Genomic DNA, 22,284 nt, shown 5'->3' with positions numbered 1-22,284 from the left:
TCGACAGTGAAGTTTATCTGCAATTTCTCAGCCCAACTTTCCAATCTATCTCTATCCCTTTTCAACTGATAAGGCTGCTCGCGTTTGCAACCCTGCCCATTTCACCTTCACGTAGTTGTAAAATTCAACAGCTTTGTCTCCATTCCCAATTTCAAATCATAGATAAATAATGTGATTAGCAAAAGTTTCATGCTTGCTAATAACTTCCCACTGCTCCAATACAGTTTCTGCGTAAATTGTAGCCAGTTGTCAATCCATTTGCGTGAACTGTCCACTCAATCAATGCTTATCCGCAGTGTGGACCAATCTCCTATGCCACAGCATGTCAAAATCCTTGCTTAGTCCAGGCACATGACATCCACATAGCTCCTCAACCACAAGCTTGAATGTCTTCTCAAAAAACTCAAATTTTGTCAAATGTGGTGGCTGTACCACCCCATCTCCAATAAAGCAATACTAATTTGAATATTATTGTATATTATGCCACCAGATCTTTCTTCAGGATGGTCTCAACATTATGCCTACAACACATTTCCGGTTCGCCAGCCTGTAATTTACATGATTGTTTTTTTGCCACTATATTGTCTGACTGTCTCTGAAATGTGAACACAATTTCATCTTCCAATGATTCCCAAAACATATGCTCCAAGAATGTCACCAAGCCAAAATGACAACTCTGTCCGAAACCCAAATATAATTATCTTTCTTATCTTGACAACTTGCATGAAAGACAGCCTCCCTTCATTGCTTGTCCACTCCATCTTTAGCTCCATTACACGGGTTAAGTTTCTTTTGTGCCTACGCCCTCATTCACAAGGCTCCTTGTCACTAAATTTACTGTGCTGAAAGTGGTCTGACATCACAGGTTTTTCATGAGCACAGGAGCCAGATTGGAACCTGACTCCTTAAATATGTTGCTACTTTTCATGGATTTTCACAAACTGGGTTATATAGATGGAAGTGCCAATATCACTGCCTTTTGAGTAGCACGGCAACAAAAGGTGAAAATATTGACTGTCAAGAGTCTTTCTGCTAAAGATCGGCCAATTTAATAAGTGGACGGACCAAACTATGTCTGTGTCATTGAGTGTCCAATAACCTGTAAGATTTGGTTTATTAAATTGGAGAGTTTACACATGTTACCCCTATTATTTGTGATATAGTTTGAAAAATGTTTGGTTGTACTAATGAGTCATTTAACTATTGATTTTAAAATATGGATCACTAATCAATTATGCTTGTGCATCAACTTCTAAACAAGATTATTGCAAATTTGCATCCAAGTCTTTGTTTTCATTTGCAAGAAAACAGAATCGTGCAAATTGGGTTGGTAAAAATAATTTTTAAAGACAGTTGCTTGGAAGTACAGAACTTGATATTGCTGAAAAGAGACATGCTGCTGAAGCTTGTTGTCTTGTACTTATCAAGACAAACACAAGAATTTCAAATTTCAAACGATTGTAACTTATACTACAAGAGCGAAGCGCGACAAATTCAACATCATTTTCTCCTGTAATATAAATTGTTGGGATAGTTTGAAATTTGGCATACTTGCATTTGTCCTGATGAGTGCAAGACAAAAAACTTCAGCAACATGTCTATCTTTTCAGCAATAAAAGGTGTTCTGCTGGTGGTCATATTGGAATTTATTAGGTTACCCTGATTTGGAAAGTAAGTGAGGTGCAGGTGAGACAAAGTGCAATAAAGTTTGATAGCCACTCCCCGTCCCCTCGGGGATGCAGAGGGCAATAGCAATCACTCTAGCTAAGATCAGCTAACTTAGCACAGACCAGGCATTGAAATTGAGACCTTCCCTACTCTGTCTGTCTCAATTCTGAGTTCAAAAATATATTCATGAACTGAAACATGTGCAAACAGCTTCTGTGTTTAGTTTGATCTGAACAGTTCAATGTACAGTTTGACCTTTTGACTTAATACCACATCAATTCAAATTCTAAGGATTGCCGATAGCTATTTTCAATTACATCAGATTTTGCCAATTTTAATTTATTTATCTGTTCACACAGTTTTGAAAAACAGCTAGAAATAATGTTAAGTCACGTAACTTTTTGTAAGGGCAGCACGCTGGCGCAGTGGTTAGCACTGCTGTCTCATGGGGCTGAGGTCCCAGGGTCGATTCCGGCTCTGGGTCACTATCCATTTGGAGTTTGCACATTCTCCCTGTGTTTGCGTGCCAACCCAAAATATGTGCAGGGTAAAAGCAAATTACTGCGGATACTGGAACCTGAACCCAAAAAGACAATGCTGGAAAATTTCAACAAGTCTGGTAGCATCTGTCGGGAGAGAAAAGAGCTAACGTTTCGAGACCAGAGCATAGAATTCATAGAATCATGAATCTATGACTCGTAGATTCAGACTTTACAGTGCAGAAGGAGGTAATTCGGCCCATCGAGTCTGCACCGGCCCTTACAAAGGGCACCCTACTCAAGCCCACATCTCTACCCTATTGCCATAATCCCCATTTAACCTTTTTGGACACTAAGGGCAATTTAGCATGGCCAATCCACCTAACCTGCACATCTTTGGACTGTGGGAGGAAACTGGAGCACCCGGAGGAAACCCACGCAGACACTAGGAGAACGTGCAGACTCCGCACAGGCAGTGACCCAAGCCGGGAATCGAACCTGGGACCCTGGAGCTGTGAAGCAACTGTGCTAACCACTATGCTACCATGCTGCCCATCTGATCCTTTGTCAAAGATGTGCAGGGTAGGTGGATTGGCCGCACTAAATTGCCCCTTAATTGGAAAAAATGAATTGGGTACTCGAAATTTAAAATAAAAAGTAACTTTTTGTAACTAATTTAAAATTGAGTGACTTCATGATTTTGTATTTGCTGCCCGCAGCCAATTTTTATTTATTTTCACAGAGATTATGTCCAAAATCAAAAGCGAGACCAGGAAGATGAAAGCACATAGAATATTTGGTTTTCTGGGGAATTTTAGAATTTGCAGTGCAGCAGAGGCTACTTGGTGGAACTTGTCTGTGCTGGCTGGTTTAGCACACTGGGTTAAATAGCTGGCTTGTAATGCAGAACAAAACAGCAGCGTGGGTTCAATTCCATTACTGGCCTCCCTGAACAGACGTTGGAATGTGACGACTAGGGGCTTTTCACGGTAACTTCATTGAAGCCTACTTGTGACGATAAGTGATGATGATGATTATTATTATATTATAAATGACAAGGACATCTTTTTGTTCAGCGTTTCAGCGACATAAGAACATAAGAACTAGGAGCAGGAGTAGGCCATCTGGCCCCTCGAGCCTGCTCCACCATTCAATGAGATCATGGCTGATCTTTGTGGACTCAGCTCCACTTTCTGGCCCGAACACCATAACCCTTAATCCCTTTATTCTTCAAAAAACTATCTATCTTTACCTTAAAAACATTTAATGAAGGAGCCTCAACTGCTTCACTGGGCAAGGAATTCCATAGATTCACAACCCTTTGGGTGAAGAAGTTCCTCCTAAACTCAGTCCTAAATCTACTTCCCCTTATTTTGAGGCTATGCCCCCTAGTTCTGCTTTTACCCGCCAGTGGAAACAACCTGCCCGCATCTATCTTATCTATTCCCTTCATAATTTTATATGTTTCTATAAGATCCCCCCTCATCCTTCTAAATTCCAACGAGTACAGTCCCAGTCTACTCAACCTCTCCTCGTAATCCAACCCATTCAGCTCTGGGATTAACCTAGTGAATCTCCTCTGCGCACCTTTCAGTGCCAGTACGTCCTTTCTCAAGTAAGGAGACCAAAACTGAACACAATACTCCAGGTGTGGCCTCACTAACACCTTATACAATTGCAGCATAACCTCCCTAGTCTTAAACTCCATCCCTCTAGCAATGAAGGACAAAATTCCATTTGCCTTCTTAATCACCTGTTGCACCTGTAAACCAACTTTCTGTGACTCGTGCACTAGCACACCCAGGTCTCTCTGCACAGCAGCATGCTTTAATATTTTATCGTTTAAATAATAATCCCGTTTGCTGTTATTCCTACCAAAATGGATGACCTCACATTTGTCAACATTGTATTCCATCTGCCAGACCCTAGCCCATTCACTTAACCTATCCAAATCACTCCGCAGACTTCCAGTATCCTCTGAACTTTTCGCTTTACCACTCATCTTAGTGTCATCTGCAAACTTGGACACATTGCCCTTGGTCCCCAACTCCAAATCATCTATGTAAATTGTGAACAATTGTGGGCCCAACACGGATCCCTGAAGGACACCACTAGCTACTGATTGCCAACCAGAGAAACACCCATTAATCCCCACTCTTTGCTTTCTATTAATTAACCAATCCTCTATCCATACTTTACCCTTAATGCCATGCATCTTTATCTTATGCAGCAACCTTTTGTGTGGCACCTTGTCAAAGGCTTTCTGGAAATCCAGATATACCACATCCATTGGCTCCCCATTATCTACTGCACTGGAAATGTCCTCAAAAAATTCCACTAAATTAGTTAGGCACGACCTGCCCTTTATGAACCCATGCTGCGTCTGCCCAATGGGACAATTTCTATCCAGATGTCTCACTATTTCTTCCTTGATGATAGATTCCAGCATCTTCCATACTACCGAAGTTAAGCTCACTGGCCTATAATTTCCCACTCTCTGCCTACCTCTTTTTTTGAACAGTGGTGTCACGTTTGCTAATTTCCAATCCACCGGGACCACCCCAGAGTCTAGTGAATTTTGGTAAATCTCCACTAGTGCATCTGCAATTTCCTTCGCCATCTCTTTTAGCACTCTGGGATGCATTCCATCAGGGCCAGGAGACTTGTCTACCTTTAGCCCCATTAGCTTGCCCATCACTACCTCCTTAGTGATAACAATCCTCTCAAGGTCCTCACCTATCATAGCCTCATTTCTATCAGTCACTGGCATGTTATTTGTGTCTTCCACTGTGAAGACCGACACAAAAAACCTGTTCAGTTCCTCAGCCATTATTAAAACTCCCTTCTCATCCTCTAAAGGACCAATATTTACCTTAGCCACTCTTTTTTGTTTTATATATTTGTAAAAACTTTTACTGTTTGTTTTTATATTCTGAGCAAGTTTACTCTCATACTCTATCTTACTCTTCTTTATATCTTTTTTTAGTAGCTTTCTGTTGCCCCCTAAAGATTTCCCAGTCCTCTAGTCTCCCACCAATCTTTGCCACTTTGTATGCTTTTTCCTTCAATTTGATACTCTCCCTTATTTCCTTAGATATCCATGGTCGATTTTCCCTCTTTCTACCGTCCTTCTTTTCGTTGGTATAAATCTTTGCTGAGCACTGAAAAATCACTTGGAAGGTTCTCCACTGTTCCTCAACTGTTCCACCATAAAGTCTTTGCTCTCAGTCTACCTTAGCTAATTCTTCTCACATCCCATTGTAATCTCCTTTGTTTAAACACAAAACACTAGTATTTAATTTTACCTTCTCACCCTCCATCTGTAATTTTAAATTCCACCATATTGTTATCGCTCCTTCCGAGAGGATACCTAACTATGAGATCATGAATCAATCTTGTCTCGTTACACAGGAGAAGATCTAGGACCGCTTGTTCCCTCGTAGGTTCCGTTACATACTGTTCTAGGAAACTATCGCGGATACATTCTATAAACTCCTCAAAGTTGCCTTGACCGACCTGGTTAAACCAATCGACATGTAGATTAAAATCTCCCATGATAACTGCTGTACCATTTCTACATGCATCAGTTATTTCTTAGTTTATTGCCTGCCCCACCATAACGTTACTATTTGGTGGCCGATAGACTACTCCTATCAGTGACTTTTTCGCCTTACTATTCCTGATTTCCACCCAAATGGATTCAACCTTATCCTCCATAGCACCAATGTCATCCCTTACTATTGCCTGGATGTCATCCTTAAATAACAGAGCTACACCACCTCCCTTACCATCCACCCTGTCCTTCCAAATAGTTTGATACCCTTGGATATTTAACTCCCAGTCGTGACCATCCTTTAACCATGTTTTAGTAATGGCCACTAAATCATAATCATTCACGATGATTTACGCCATCAACTCATTTACTTTATTCCGAATACTACGAGCATTCAAGTAAAGTACACTTATGTTGGTTTTTTTTACCTCTGTTTTGAATCTTAACATCTCCAGTTTTATTCCTTTTAGTATTACTGGGCCTATTCACTGAGCTCCCCTCAGTCACTGTACCTTGTACTGTCGCCCTTTTTGATTTTTGACTATGTTTTCTCTGCCTTGCACTTTCCCCCTTACTTCCTTTTGCTTCTGTCCCTGTTTTACCACCTTCCAACTTCCTGCATCGGTTCCCATCCCCCTGCCACCTTAGTTTAAACCCTCCCCAACAGCTCTAGCAAAGGACATCGGTTCCAGTCCTGCCCAGGTGCAGACCGTCCGGTTTGTACTGGTCCCACCTCCCCCAGAACCGGTCCCAATGCCCCAGGAATTTGAATCCCTCCCTCTTGCACCATCTCTCGAGCCACGCATTCATCCTATCTATCCTGACATTCCTACTCTGACTAGCTCGTGGCACTGGTAGCAATCCTGAGATTACTACCTTTGAGGTCCTACTTTTTAGTTTAACTCCTAACTCCCTGAATTCAGCTTGTACGACCTCATCCCGTTTTTTACCTATATCGTTGGTGCCTGTATGCACCACGACAGCTGGCTGTTCACCCCCCGCCCTCCTAGAATGTCCTGTAGCCGCTCCGAGACATCCTTGACCCTTGCACCAGGGAGGCAACATACCATCCTGGAGTCTCGATTGCAACCACAGAACCGCCTGTCTATTCCCCTTACGATCGAGTCCCCTATCACTATAGCCCTGCCATTTTTCTTCCTGCTCTGCTGCGCAGCAGAGCCAGCCACGGTGCCATGAACCTGGCTGCTGCTGCCTTCCCCTGGTGAGCCATCTCCCTCAACAGTATCCAAAGCGGTGTATCTGTTTTGCAGGGAGATGACCGCAGGGGACACCTGCATTGCCTTCCTACTCTTGCTCGGGGTTTTGGTCACCCATTTTCTATCTCCCTCAGTAACTTGCACCTGCGGTGTGACCAACTCGCTAAACGTGCTATCCACGACCTCCTCAGCATCACGGATGCTCCAAAGTGAGTCCATACACAGCTCCAGAGCCAACAAGCGGTCTAACAGGAGCTGCAACTGAACACACTTCTTGCACGTGAAAGAGCCAGGGACAGTGGACGTGTCCCTGAGCTCCCACATCGCACACGAGGAGCATGACAGATGGAGTAGACATCTTTAAGTTGCTTTAAAGTATATCTATCTCTATGTTGTAGATATTGGCTTCCTGAAAACATTTTTTAAAAAAGCATTTACTGTTAAGATGAGATATTCCAGCTGAAAGTAGCTTGCATATTTGTATGATAGTTATTACCATTGATATTGGAAAAATATCTAGTGATGCGAAGAAATGGTGAAAAGAGCTGTTCACAACCACCAGATGTCTTAAAGTGTTTTACAGCTAATGAAGAACCTTTGAAGTATGGTCACTATTGCAGCACAGGAAACTTGGCTGCCAATATGTGCACAGCAAACCCCTATGGAAAACGGTGTGTTAATGGCCAGATAATCTACTTTTTCTTTGATTTGAGGAATAACTATTGACCAGGATATCAACGATAGGTCCTCTGCTCTTCTGTGAAATAGTGTCATGGGATCTTTCACGTCCATTCAAGTCGAAAGATGGTGCTTGGCTTTAAAGTATCCTCCGAAATACAGCATCTCTGACAGTGCAGGGCTCCCTTAGTACCACACTGGAATGTGAGCCTTTACTTTTCTGCTCAAGCCCTAGAGTAGGACTTGAACCTGGAACCTTGTCACTCAGAGGAAAGAGTTCTACTCACTGAGCCAGAGCGGACACTGGAACCATTGAGAATGTGCCGAAGTGTTTATCCTCAACCAACAGCATGTAACCATTGTTTCTGAAATTGTTGGCTACAACAGTCTACTTTGAGGGGAACTTTTAGAGAGATGCTATGTTAAAAGATTTATATAGTCTAAAATTCTCAAAAGTTTTGTTTGGAAACGATACAGTTTTCCCCAATCCATGAGTGGAAGAATAATTTAGAAAAACTGGCATAAAATCGCTCCTATTCTGAAGAATATATGCTGTCAGCTTCCTCTCCTATTGTGAAACCGCTCAACTAACTTCTTGCAAAGAAGAACCTGGAGCCAGTTAATGAGTTTAGTCTGCAATTGATTATGAAGAGAGTTTTGAGGTTAGTTGGCAGTAACGCTATCACAATTATTTGTCAACATTTCTCAATCAGGTACTGGCAGTAAAATAATCTCCCATATAAAACAAAACTATATATATCAAAATATATATCAAATATATATTTGATAAAATGGATCAAAAGCCATTGGCTGATACTGAGACTAAATATAATCACAGGAATTAAGATGTACTTTATAAACAACGTGAATTTTGCTCTTGTGGTGTACAATGGAAGCAGATAACTTCTCATTGTACTAAAGATACTTGTTATTTTCCATTAATACTTTGCACGGCACATAAATATACTTTAATTGATGGTGTATTTTCTTGCAATGCTCTGTATTAATGATATTATCTTGCCTTTATAAACTTGCCGTGGAATATTTTATAGTTTTGCGTAGCAGCTTGTGATTTCTGTAATTCAAGAATTATTAGAATAATTAATCGCAAATCAGACATTTAGACTAAAACCTGAAAGTGTTGAAAATTAAATGTGCAAGTCTTTTTTAAATCTAGAATTAGGGCACCAACCCTGCCAGTAGAAACTTTGAACACTTGCATGGAAAATGTTTGACTGAATACTTAACTCCTTGCATGATCACAGTGGCTTGTAAAATTTGTCAACCCAACAACAAATTAAACAGTAATTTCGGCAGTTCACATTCTTATATTTCAAGTCTCCATTAGCTTTTGTTTGATTTGTTAAACCTAGTAAGTATGCTTGTTCAGGAGATTGTGGGTAAACTTTACATAGAGCTGGTATGTAATTTATAAGACCGCCTCAAGAGTATAAGTTGGTGGCCTTAAGTACGATGTGCATTCAAGTAGGAGAATGTGGATGTTCTTTTTATCCATGGTGTACCTTACGGTTTAAAAGTTGGAAAAATGCCATACCGATTAAACTAAATCTGAATCAGTTCTAAACTGGTTGGACAAAGTAGTTTATTTCAAGCTATTATTTTGTGTTGAGAAGGAAAGCTGTTTGCCAAGGTTATGATCAACTGTTTTTTATGTCTGCTAGTTTTTAACCCCTGTATGTTTCTTCTACAGAATTCCAGCAGAATGGAAGAATTCATCAAAGTACAAGTCAAGACGATGATTCACAATCTTCACCCTCAATAACTAATGATTGTCAAGACAGAGTGAGGTAAGAGATGGAATTGTTCAAAATAATATTTTTTTCTTCTTCACAAGGCTTTATATTAAGATTATAGGTTTATAGACTCTGGGTGAATAAATTATATGCAACAATTTGAAGGGACGGTATTTAGGAATTTAGTATTGAATTGGTAATTCAGAGAAGTGGTGAATCTTTTTCTTGTTGGATACAGGAGAATAACCACTTTAAGGTGCTCTTTCATTATTAGCTTTGCAAGTTATTTAGAAATTGCATATGTAACATATGGGCGCCATACCTTTTGACAATGTGTTTCAGAAACCTGTGCATACCCTGACATGCTGCACAGAGTTTGTAGTTTCTTCCAATAATTAAACATATTTGGAAATCGAGTATTAAAATTTGAAATAAAATTAAACTTTTCTCACGTCTAGTTAGAAGTTAATTTTTCAGAAATTTATGGAAGATATAAATGGGAATTGAACATAGGTTGATTTCTATTTTATTTTGATGGATTTATTGATCCATATAATGTATTTATAAATTGTTTAGACTGCATAAATGGTATATTATTTTCAACTTTGACCATGGCAGAAATAATTATCGACAGGTTCTAAAATAAAATGTAGTATTGATTGATATTTATTGTCACATGTACCGAAGTACAGTGAAAAGTATTTTTCTGCAGCCAAGGGAACGTACACAGTACATGCATAGTAGATAAAAGAATAATCGATAGAGTACATTGACAGTGGTGCATCAACAGACTGTGGTTGGTTACAGTGCGGACAAGGCCAAACAAGAGCAGCATAGGGCGTCGTGAATGGTGTTCTTTAATGGAACAGAGCAGTCCAAAGGAGAGTTGCTGAAGAGTCTAGTAACTGTGGGGAAGAAGCTGTTCCTATGTCTGGATGTGCGGGTCTTCAGACTTCTGTATCTTCTGCCTGATCGAAGTGTCTGGAAGAGGGCAAAGCTTGGGTGTGAGGGGTCTCTGACAATCCTGTCTGCCTTCCTGAGGCAGCGGGAGGTGTATACAGAATCAATGGGAGGATGGCAAGCTTGTGTGATGCGTTGGGCTGAGTTCACCACACTGCAGTTTCTTGCGATTCTGGGCCAAGCAGTTGCCATACTAGGCTATAATGCAGCCAGATAGGATGCTCTCTATGGCACATATGATTATAGTATGTGATTATACTAAAGTCTTTGAACTGTATTGAATGTCTATATTTTCCAGCACTACTTTGCACGATTAGACATTTTATTTGAATACGATTCAATTCTGAGGGAAGGATACCATATGTAATTATAAAGTGAAATATCGTGTAAGTGTAAAAAAGGGAAAACCTCACTCTCCTAATGGCTTATCCAAGTTTATTTAGTGGAGTATCTGAACCATCTCGGTCAGAAAAATCCCAAATTCTGTCACTGCCCTATGATGTGTTAAGTGGCTGGCACTGGCTAGTCTGGCATTAAACAGTGACTGCACTTTTTTGAAAAGGTACTTAATTGGCTGTAAATGGAAGGCTTTCACTTTTGGTAGTTGGAGTGCTACATTTGGTCTCATTTTCCTGGATTAAGGACGATAAATACGGCTGAGTGGCTGCTTTTGACAACTATTAAGCATTCCTGCTGAAATTGTGTTTGAATGTTCGGCCAGGATTGAGCTTGGCTGTAATGCTCCCCCACCCCTATAGTTGAATACTCTTTTTGAGGCTCATATTTAATTAAGGGCCATAATGTTGATGTACATGAGGGTGCTTAATGCCTAGAGAACTGTATCCCTTCAGTAAGTCAATGCATTCAATGAAGCAACCTGAGAGGAAAAATGTTAAAATAGCTAGGAGAAGAAAAATTGCTTTGAAATCTATAAATGCACAAGTTATGATTACAACTTTAAACTAAAGCAGGTTATCACAAAAAAACAGCTTCAAATAAAACTGGCTCTTAGTTACACTGTTAATTGCCAGGTAGCTGGAGCGATGCAGAATCTTCTTGTGACAAGTCCCTGATATCTGCTATGCAAACTTGTCGTGCTTCAGTCAGTGAGCCAGCTTTGGCAGCTGGCTCAACAATTGGGGCGTGCCATGTCGGAGATCTGTAGAAAGGAAGATAGTACAGTGATTTACAGGTTTAAAATAAAAACTAAAGTGTAAATTTCAGATGAAACAGAACAAATAGTAATGATATCCAATTCTATGCTTCATTTACTAAAATCTGATTAGCACGTTCTCTCTGTCGGGTACTTCACGTTTCTTCAATTTAGAAAATACTTTTGAGAGTATTTGCTAGCCAAGAAAAGCTGAATTATAACAGAGTCAATGACGTGTTCTGTCTGACTATTTGTTACTTTCTGCAATGTTTTCAAAAAGGAAATTGAGGATGTCTGACAAAATTAAGCTCTATAATCCAGCTGCAGACAGAGGGCTGTGATCTTCATCAGCATAGTGATATGATGCAGAAGACAAAGTTGCTTAGACTGAACCCTTAGAACTCTTGTCGGACTTGGCAGATTTTTCTCAAACTATTGTCAGTTTTCTCTTTGATTTTCCCTGCCAACACCTAATTAATGTACTATAAATGCATTAATTAATCTGGGACACAGTATTAAATCATTATTCCATTTAAAATGATAGTTTTTGGAGTCACATGGAACTGTGAATTTGTACATAAAAAAATATGTTAAAGGCACTGTATATGTGTTTGTGTGTAAACAAGCGCACGCACATGCACACCAGTGTTACTCATCTGACACAAAGCTTGATTCTATTCAGTGTGACAAGCTGATTTAGATGTAAAAACAAGTCTTTTTGTTGCCCAGTTTCCCTTGCTCTCTCCCATTGCGCAACCAAAAATTAGGAATTATTTTTCTAGTGACAATTGTCTTTTTTTTTAGACATCTGTTTATTGAAGGCATTTTTCATATTTACAAAAAAACAAAAGCCGAACCTCACTTTAAAGAAGTTGATAAATGGCTTTCACCTCTCTTGGTGACCACTCTTCCACTGCTTGTATGGCGAGCTTAACTTTTTCCAGGTGCAAAAATTCTGCCAGGTGTGATAAATGTCTTTACCCAGGTAAAGTGCACCCACACCTCTCCCAGTGTCATTCTGTTATTGGTTTCTGGGGGCAATGTGGGACACATCCATGTCTGACTAGCCTTGGATTAACTCCCCTTCTGACTCTCCTTTTCTCGGTGGAAGCTCAAGTTAAAATGATGCCCCTTCTTACGCAGATGTAAAACATCCCGTGGCACTATTCAAAAAGTGCAGGGGAGTTTTCATAGTATCCTGGCCAAGACTTGTTCCTCAGCCACTAAAACAGATGATCTGCTCATTTATCTCAATGCTATATGTGGGTCCTTGCTGTGCAAAATTGTCTGCTGTGTTTGCCCACATCAGAAGAGTAACTACACTTCAAATATACTTCATTGACTGTGAAGCATTTTAGCATGCCCTGAGGCAACTGTTCTTTCTTTCTATATTCTCCCATTGGAAATGTACCATACAGTTGTGCATACACTAAACCAACAGGTGAGATATTTGTTATGTCCAAAGTCTTTTGTTGCTCTAGACAAACAGCCTGATTTAAAAAAATAGGTTTGATTCAGTTTATCCGTATATGTTAGTTACTGTGGCATAATCTTTACCGTAATAGACTTGCAGATACTTATTGTTTTGAAGTATGTAATCTGGATGGACATATATTTTGATTCTGCGGATTTCTTGAAAGCTACTTGTGATGGTTTTTTTGTGTTTGCTGGATCTTTCCGTTTAAAAGTGTTAAAATCATAAATGCCTTAATTAAATATTTTCTTTAAAAAAAAGCTACTTGTGAAATATATCAATGGGATTTAATGGACAGCTAATTTTTGCAACTGTGAATTGAATTATTATATTCTTCCATCCAATAATACACCTTTGTCCAATACTTTTAATCAAACATTGAAGTTTTTGATCATGCTGTATTCATTTAATTTCTTTTAGCTAAAATCAGGGTCTGGGTAACTTTTCAGATGCTGGCATACCCATGTATTAACAAATACCTCATTGTTTTCTTAGCAATTTAACTGCAGTGGTTCATTACACTTCCTAAAAAGCAAACACATGTATGACTGCAATGATTAAGTTGTTAGCCATTGATTAAAACCAGCACTGGAGATCCTGCAGTACTGTATCTCTGGGGAGCTTTCATTGGACAGAGTGAACTAAAAGTGTTGGAACGTTAAAAGAAAATTTTCATTAAATCACACTCCTTTTGCCCCACCTTTTTCATTGTGTACTTCATTAATTTACAGATTTGTAAGTGGGGAGGTTGGTAATCTGCAATTGTATGCAGATGCATTAATTGTACGCATTCTCATAGACTACGTACGTCAGTGGATAACTGTTCAGCTGTTGCAGATAGTTGTAGAGCATCTAATAGAACATACAGTACAGAAGGGGTCCATTCAGCCCATCGAGTCTGCACCGACCCACTTAAGCCCTCACTTCCACCCTATCCCCATAACCCAATAACCCGTCCTAACCTTTTTAGTCACTAAGGGCAATTTATCATGGCCAATCCACCTTACCTGCACGTCTTTGGACTGTGGGAGGAAACTGGAGCACCCGGAGGAAACCCACACAGACACATGGAGAACGTGCAGACTCCGCACAGATAGTGACCCAGCGGGACAGTGCTATCCACTTGTGCTACCATGCTGCCCTTCAGTAGAGTGAACGTGTGTTGCATGCATACTTTCTCAAATCATCTCTTTTTTTAAAGCATCCTTGGAGTTGAAGGTTTATGTTTCACGTCACCAGATTTAGATAATGTGATGCCATTAATTCAATATTGTCTTTAGTCAACAGCAGGCAGATTTATTGAATGTCAGCAGTGTCACTGAATTCAAACAGCAGAGACAACTGAGAATTAAAACAAAGTTAGACATATGTCATGCTAGTTGTATAATGAAAGGTGCACTGGACTTCCATTCAGAAAAGCTGGTTTGGACCCAAAACAGATTCAGGTCCAATTAATAGGTCAGTTCAAGCAACTGGATGTGCCAGATTCTGCTCTTGGAGGCTCTGCCTTATTAAGAAGGGAAATGATTTTAAAGCATCTTTAATTGATTGATCTTGCTCTAGAGCATCAATGATCATATTGTTCATGAAGTCTGAGGCAAAAACTATCCACGCTTGTTGAAGGGAAAATTAGGGTTATCTGAAGCATTTCTGGATATTTAAGGAGAGAAAGATAATTTAAATAAAAACAGGTCAAGCACTTGAATGAACTTCTGTGGGAAATAGATATTTTTCCAGCCTTTGGGGGTCACCTTATTTTGAACTTGCAAACTGAAAGTGAAACTCCCAGGAGCTGATGGTATTGCACCATCAGCACAAGTGCCTCTCAGCAGTATAACTCTGATTTCCTAGCACAAAGTGGAGTGACCATAATATATAGCATTGTGACAACATCATGCAAAAATGGGAGAGTCATTTAACTGCAAGGCACCAATAGAATAGTTCAGCACTGAAGGAGGCAGCTTGCTCATTGAGCAAGTGCTTTTGAAAGAGTATCTTTTGAAGAGTAGTTCGAGTAGTGGCACTCCCCATATTCCTGCAATATTCTTCTCCTTCAAAGTACTTATCCAATTCCCTTTTTAATTGTACTTTTCAATTGAATCAGCAACCAACATCAGGCAGTGCATTCCAAATCCTAACCAGTTGTTGGGTAAAATGTTTTCCCCCAATATTACTTCTGGTTCTCTTGTCAATCAGTTTCTTTCGGCCACTGGAAGTAATTTCCCTTTACTTACTCTGTCATGACCTACTCTGTCTAAACCATTCGTTATTTTAAGCATCTCCTTCAAATTGCCTCTTTGCCTTATCTAGAGCAATCCCAGCACTTCCACTATCCATGTAACTGTAATCTTTCATCCGTTCTCACAAATCTTTATATCCTCTCTGAAACCTCCCACCGTCTCAGAGTATGGTGCTCATATTGGATGCAGCACTCTTGCTGGCACCGAATTAGTGCTTTATGTAGGTTTAACATAACTCTCTGTACCTCTATTTCTAAAGCTTTATTACCTTTGCCAATGTGAATCAGCTCTCCGTCCCTGCAGCAAACGTGAAAGCATGGTTGTATCTTTTTCGCAGACTTGTGGTTAAAGCACTCCTATTCCAATGGTCTGTCCAGCAATACAATGCAGAATGCTTTTCCTGCGTTGTCATATTAATTTTTCTCACCAGCCTGTTAGCCACAAAGGTTTTAGTTAAAGAGAAAGTATGAGATGCTGCTCAAAAATAGACATTTCCACCAATTTTCAAAGAATTTTTTGACATATTAAAGTGAGTGATTATATATAGAATATTCACTTACAAAAGTGATTATAACACCGAATTTAAGACTCTGGACCTTTTGTCTGGAAACCGTAGAGAGAGGTGTCTATTGAAAAGTCATCTTAGCCAGGTTCTGTCTGTATATTGAACCAATCCCAGTTCTATTTGTGTACTCTTCCCCTCACTACCCCAATGCTCTCAGATTGCCTGATGATGATATTAAGGAACTAATTTTCAGCATGGAGGTGGGAGGCTCGTCAAAACATCTTATGACTTGGCATACTCATCTTCATGGAAACTGATTAAATGTATTCCTGGAGGTTTCAACACATGACATGTCCCCGCACTCCAGTCATTAGTCGACCAACACATTCATCTTTGTGACGCATTGCCTTCCTACATCTATTGGAAAGCAAAAAGACTCGATACCCAATCAAATGATGTTTGACTGTTAGCTAAACAGCTTTTTCATTATTTTTATATTTGGTAAAGAGAAATGTTCAAAGAACATGATGAAAAAAACAATATTTTTTTTAATGACCAGATGATTATTTTCCAGGACTGCACACAGCAGTGTCCTGAGATTGAACTTTCAATTCCTGGAGACTCCAAGCCAGTCTTGAAGGCTTGGAAACCCTAGAGACGATCCCCACACATGTGATTTCCAGTTCAAGGGGGTTGGCGGAGCAAGAGCATGATCACTTCAGGCCTGCCAAGTTCAGAGGCGGCCACGGAGGTGAGAGGGCGCTGGGGCAGGCCAGCTAGAAAGCCCATCTCTGTTATCTGTGACTTTGGCCCAGTTTTATAAAAGGCTGTTAGTTCTTACCCCTCACTCCTATGCCACCTCACACCATTCGAGCCATCTCATACCATTCGAGCCATCACATACCAATCTATCCACCTCCATGGTCACCCATCCAATCATCCAATATGGGCAGACATCAGGAGCATGTGGACAGGAACAAAAATTAAACCTGTAACAATCTAATACAGCTTTCATTCATAAAGCAGCATGGTAGCACAGTGGTTAGCACCGTTGCTTCACAGCACCAGGGTCCCAGGTTCGATTCCCGGCTTGGGTCACTGTCTGTGCTGAGTCTGCATGTTCTCCCCATGTCTGTCTGGGTTTCCTCTGGGTGCTCCGATTTCCTCCCACAAGTCTCAAAAGATGTGCTTGTTAAGTGACTTCTCCCTCAGTGTACCTGAACAGGCACCGGAATGTGGCAACTAGGGGATTTTCACAGTAACTGCATTCCGTGTTAATGTAAGCCGACTTGTGACAATAATAAAGATTATTATAAAATAAAGATTACTATAAACATTATTATAATTATAATAATGGCCAATTTGTTATAAAAACTAACAAACGTCTATTCCGTACTGACATCAAACATGGCTGTTTTTAATAGCTTCTTAAAACAGTCAATTAAAGTGTGAACTAAGATTCCCTGCTGAAATAAGTGCTTTTAGAACTTTTTAAACTCACCTAAACATTCATTTAAAAAAAATTGAATTTAGAGTACCCAATTATCTATTTTATTTTTTTTCCAATTAAGGGGCAATTTAGCATGGCCAATCCACCTAACCTGCATATCTTTGGGTTGTGGGGGTGAAAACCACGCAGACACGGGGAGAAAGTGCAAACTCCACACAGACAGCGACCCAGGGCCGGGATTCGAACCCGGGTCCTCAGCGCACAGTCCCAGTGCTAACCACTGTGCCACGTGCCGCCTCTCACTAAACATTCATAATGGGTTCAGCTGTAATGAAATGAAAATCGCTTATTGTCACGAGTAAGCTTCAATGAAGTTACTGTGAAAAGCCCCTCGTCGCCACATTCCGGCGCCTGTCCGGGGAGGCTGGTACGGGAATCGAACCGTGCTGCTGGCCTGCTTTAAAAGTCAGCGATTTAGCCTGGTAATAACAGCCATTGGGAAATGTTAACAATTAACTCTATTGCAGGAACAGATATTTATGTTTTTTTTTAGGCAATACCAGATGGCCTGTTGATCAATACATTTTTTTTTACTCTAAGAGCTGGAGCTCAGTTTTTTTTTCAAGAATAATGGGCTTTGGGATTTTAAATAACTTCCAATCATGATACCTCACAGACCTTACTCTGACTTCAAGAGTATTTATGTCCCACCCATAGATTTGTAACTCCCACAAAAATAAGGCCCTTGGAACTGTGAAAATGTGATGAACTCTGCACGAACTCCAAATGGTCCTGCTGAGTTCAGGTTTTCCATCTGTATGATTCATGGCTACTCTCCTTCCCCTTGTGACAAAAGTGGCATCTTCCGGAATCCAGGGCAAGACTTCTACATCCAGGGCCTGACTGCTATTTTCAAAGGCCTGTGGAGTCGGCCTGCTGATTCTGTGAAAATCCCCACGTCTTGGATGAGTCAATATTTCCATCGTCTGAATCTTGGGAAGATTGGAACTGTTTTTGGCACCTGTCTGAAACACTGCTCTTTGGTAATTCACATCCTTGGTTGTAAATCTGGACTAAATCAAGTAAAAGAGAACACAGTGGAGCTTCAAAACCTACTTCCCCTCCACCACCAAGACTGTTTGTTTATGCCTCCTGTCCTGCCGAACTCACGGTGTCATCAAAACCTCATCTGTTATGTCTGGATTTGATTTGTTAAACTCTAGAGTCCTGTTTTGGGTGCTTTTAGCGGGATTCTTCTCCGTGCCTGTAGCACCGAGAATGACCCCACTATCAAACGGGATTCTTTGAACCTGGCCTTGGCAAGGAATGTCCTGCTGAGGCCCCACTGACCTTCATTTCCTGCACTGACGAGCTCAGCTGGTCAGTACAGGAAGAGATTGGGGCACCATTTTAAAATGCCACCTCAATCTCTCGACCCCCTATCGAGGCCGCCAGACACCCCTAAAGCCTCAGCTGACTTGTTAGGAGGTCCTCGAGCCCCCCCCCCCCTCAACCCACCTCATAAGAGTAGGGCACCCTTGGGCCTGATCCCTGGCATGGAAAACCTGGCACCTTGACCATGCCAACCTGGCACCCTGGCAGTGCTCCTACCAGTGCCACTTGGACATCCTGACAGGTGCCATGCTGGCAGGGTCAAGGCGCCCAGGTGGCAGTGGGTGTGCAGCTTGCCATCCTGCCCAAGCCCAACCTCTCTGAGGTCTCCGATGGCCTGTAAGACCCCCTCCTCCCAGGTGCCATGACGTCTGGTCCACGTTTGTGTGGATGAGCGCTAAATGGTGACATGGTGAGGTCTCCCAGGCCCAGACGTTCGATCAGGGGCCTTTGGAAACTCTGGCACAGACATTTAAAGTCAGGCTAACTGCTCACTTAAATATGCAAATCTGGATCCTGCCCAGTGAGGGCGAGATCCAGATTGTGACATCTCATGAGGTCGAACAACATCTCATGAGGCATTCCAAGCATTGTAATTAACGGCCTCGTCATATCCCGAGTCAGGCGCGATAAAGCCACACGATCGCACCCGATATTTTTAAAACTGAGATTCCTGTATTTTGTTCACACATCACGTGTCCTCACTGACCCTCACTGTTTCCATATATGCCAAATCATTGTAATCCCTCAATGGATTCCTCCCACCCTACCTTTGCAACTTGGTCCAACCTTGTATCCTCCATGAGGGTTGAACCCTTTCCTAAGTAAAACCTTGCACAGATCTTGCACACACCCCATTCTTGTTAAAATGCGTTGATTCTATGCCTTGAAAAATCTAAATGACAATGATCCATTGTCGTAACTAAAACCAGCTCCCAACAATACTTAAATGTATCATGGGCAATCTTGTATTATTTATGGATCACTTACCTTTTGAAACAGTGGAGATGTGAGGATCAACCCAAGTCCATGGGACACCTACAGTGCAAAAATGAAAATCGCTTATTGTCACGAGTAGGCTTCAAATGAAGTTACTGTGAAAAGCCCCTAGTCGCCACATTCCGGCGCCTGTTCGGGGAGGCTGGTACAGGAATTGAACCGTGCTGCTGGCCTGCCTGGGTTTGCTTTGAAAGCCAGCGATTTAGCCCAGCGTGCTAAGCCAGTCCCATTCGGCAAATCGAGTCTGCACTGACCCTCTGATAGAGTCTCTCACCCTATCCCCTTTACACCACCTAACCTGCACATCTTTGTACACTAAGGGGCAATGTTAGCACTCTTACATTTCCGGATCAGACTCCAACACTGGCTAGGATATTGGACCGAAACCCAAATATTTAATTTTAATTTTCTATGACTGTGAGGAAAAGGATACCTCGTTCCAGGAGCGATTTCACACAAAATAGGGATATGGTATATTTAAACAAACTTTATTGCTAACACAGCATTAAAATATGTTTAACATCACACAAGAAAATAGCTGACAATTCCCCCTCAAATAATGCTAATCAATACAGTGACACAATAACCCTTAACTGCTATCTTTACTTCCACTCAAACAATATTAAAAAACCATCTCCGGTCCCAATCCACTTTTAAATACAGTTAGCACTCTGGAATAGTTGCTGTATAGAGATGTCTTGGATACTTCACTTTGAAAAAGGGAGATCCTTTTAGACTGCTTGAAAGAAAGAGACCTGACACCCTGTCAGTATAACGCAGAATTGCTGGCTGCATTTCTTCAAAACCCTTCTCGGCTTACCTTCCAGTCAAAAACTAACCCTGAAAACCTCAAAACCTGTCTGCCTCATCCCCTGGCTCCTCCCATTAACTACATCATCTTACTAAACTGAACGCAATGTCTCTGATTAACTACGCTGCAGGGAACCCTCTTACTATCAATAAAGGTCCATTAGCCCAAACTTTACGATGTTTTACCTGCACCTCTGCCTTCAAAAGCCTAGTTATCTTTTAAATCAGGATTTTTAAACACTACTGCAGCAGTCGTACACACATTAACTCAAGCTTTTAACCCGTACTGCACCAAATACATACAATGCAGTATATCTGGAATTCCTACATTTGTCACAGCATGGCCAATCCACCTAACCTGTGTTTGAGAAACTATTGCTCAAGGTGCTATGTTAGGGGTTAGGCACCTTTTCTGTTAACATTTATTGGTATTTAATCATTCTGTGCACCTAAGCTTGAATTTTTGTCATTTGGTAATGTATCTTTTCTAATTGCAGAAGTATCTTTATGTCTGGTATTTTATGCTGGTACAACTACCATTTAAAGTAAGGTAATATGCAGACTTTTCCACCAAAAATCGTTTACGTTGGTTGGGATTCTTGATTTGCTTTGTTTACTATTCAAATCAGAATGTGCAGAAGTAGAGATTAGTATGTAAAATAGCCTAATAATTTAAATTGCAATCGAGTCTCTCAAATCCGGCTGTCAAAACCAAAGTAGTCTGACATTTTTGCCCATGTGCCATGCATCAAATTTAATTGAGCAAAATAAAAAACATTTTGCCTAAGCAATTCAGTTCAGCTCTGCAGTGGTGCGGACTGGTGCCTATCTAGTTATCCCCATTCAGCTGGTGCACTGTTCTTTTCCCCTGTTCTTAGCGATGCTTGGCCCCACTTTATCCCACTTGACCTGAAATATCCATGGCCGGAACTGAAATCCAGCAAGGTCAGAAATCTGGCATGGCCTCGGTCGCACGTTTGCTGGTTTTGAGGCACTGTACCTGTCTGTAAATTCACACAAAATGTTGTATGTCCATAAATTGCCCAATTATCCATAGAATTATCCATTGAGTCTGATCCAACATTCCAGGTGGGTCACCTAGGCCCACTCCCCCTCCCTATCCCCGTAACCTAACCTGCACTTTGGACACCAAGGGACAAATTTTTTAGCATGGCCAACCCATCTAACATGCCCATCTTTAGACTCTGGGAGGAAACCGAAGCATCTGGAGGAAGCCTACATGCAAACTCCACACAGATAGGCAGCAATTGAACCTGGGTCCCTGGTGCTGTGAGGCAGCAGTGTTAACCACTTTGCTGTGTTTTTGATAAATTCCAATTTATCATTTAAAAAAAAATATATATTTTTATTCTCCTTTTTCACATTTTCTCCCAAATTTACACCCAACAATAAACAATAATCAGTAACGAATGCAATGCCAATCCCCATATCAATAACACTAATCCCATCCTCCCACCAAACCCCCAAACATTAGTCCGCATGTTAACATAAACAAATGACAAAAAGGAACCAGGAATCACCCGTAGTCACCATTAACACATACAGCCCCCCCATCCAATGTTCAATGTAATCCAATTTTCGAAAGTGCAAAATGAATAATGCCCATGAATTGTAGAACCTTTCCATCCTTCCCCTCAGTTCAAATTTGACCTTCTCAAGAGTCAAGAATTCCAGCAGGTCCCCCCACTACACCAGGGCACAGGGTGGAGAGGTTGATTTCCACCCTAACACAATCCGCCTTCGGGCGATCAATGAGGCGAAGGCTACAAAATCTGCCTCTGCACCCATTTCCACCCCGGCTGGTCCTACACCTCGAATATGGCCTCCAGGAGGTCCGGGTCCAGTTTTATGTGCACCACTTTAAAGATTACCCAAAAAACCTCCTTCCAGTAATCCTCCAGCTTTGGCCGGCACCAAAACATATGAACGTA

General features: G+C 41.0%; 1 protein-coding gene across 2 annotated transcripts in view; it reads left to right on the top strand.

Moving 5' to 3' along the window:
• Positions 1-22,284, top strand: part of wwp2 (WW domain containing E3 ubiquitin protein ligase 2) — a 260,110-nt gene that overhangs the window by 112,445 nt on the left and 125,381 nt on the right. For both annotated transcript variants that reach the window (XM_038806387.1, XM_038806386.1), the window contains exon 6: positions 9,307-9,403. In XM_038806387.1, coding sequence (XP_038662315.1) covers positions 9,307-9,403 — 97 coding nt within the window. The remainder of the gene's footprint in view (positions 1-9,306; positions 9,404-22,284) is intronic.

Source organism: Scyliorhinus canicula, chromosome 9 (genome assembly GCF_902713615.1).
Source record: "Scyliorhinus canicula chromosome 9, sScyCan1.1, whole genome shotgun sequence".
Taxonomy (NCBI): Eukaryota; Metazoa; Chordata; class Chondrichthyes; order Carcharhiniformes; family Scyliorhinidae; genus Scyliorhinus; species Scyliorhinus canicula.
The sequence above is the reverse complement of the archived record's forward strand: the minus strand, read 5'-3'. Positions and strand labels throughout refer to the sequence as shown.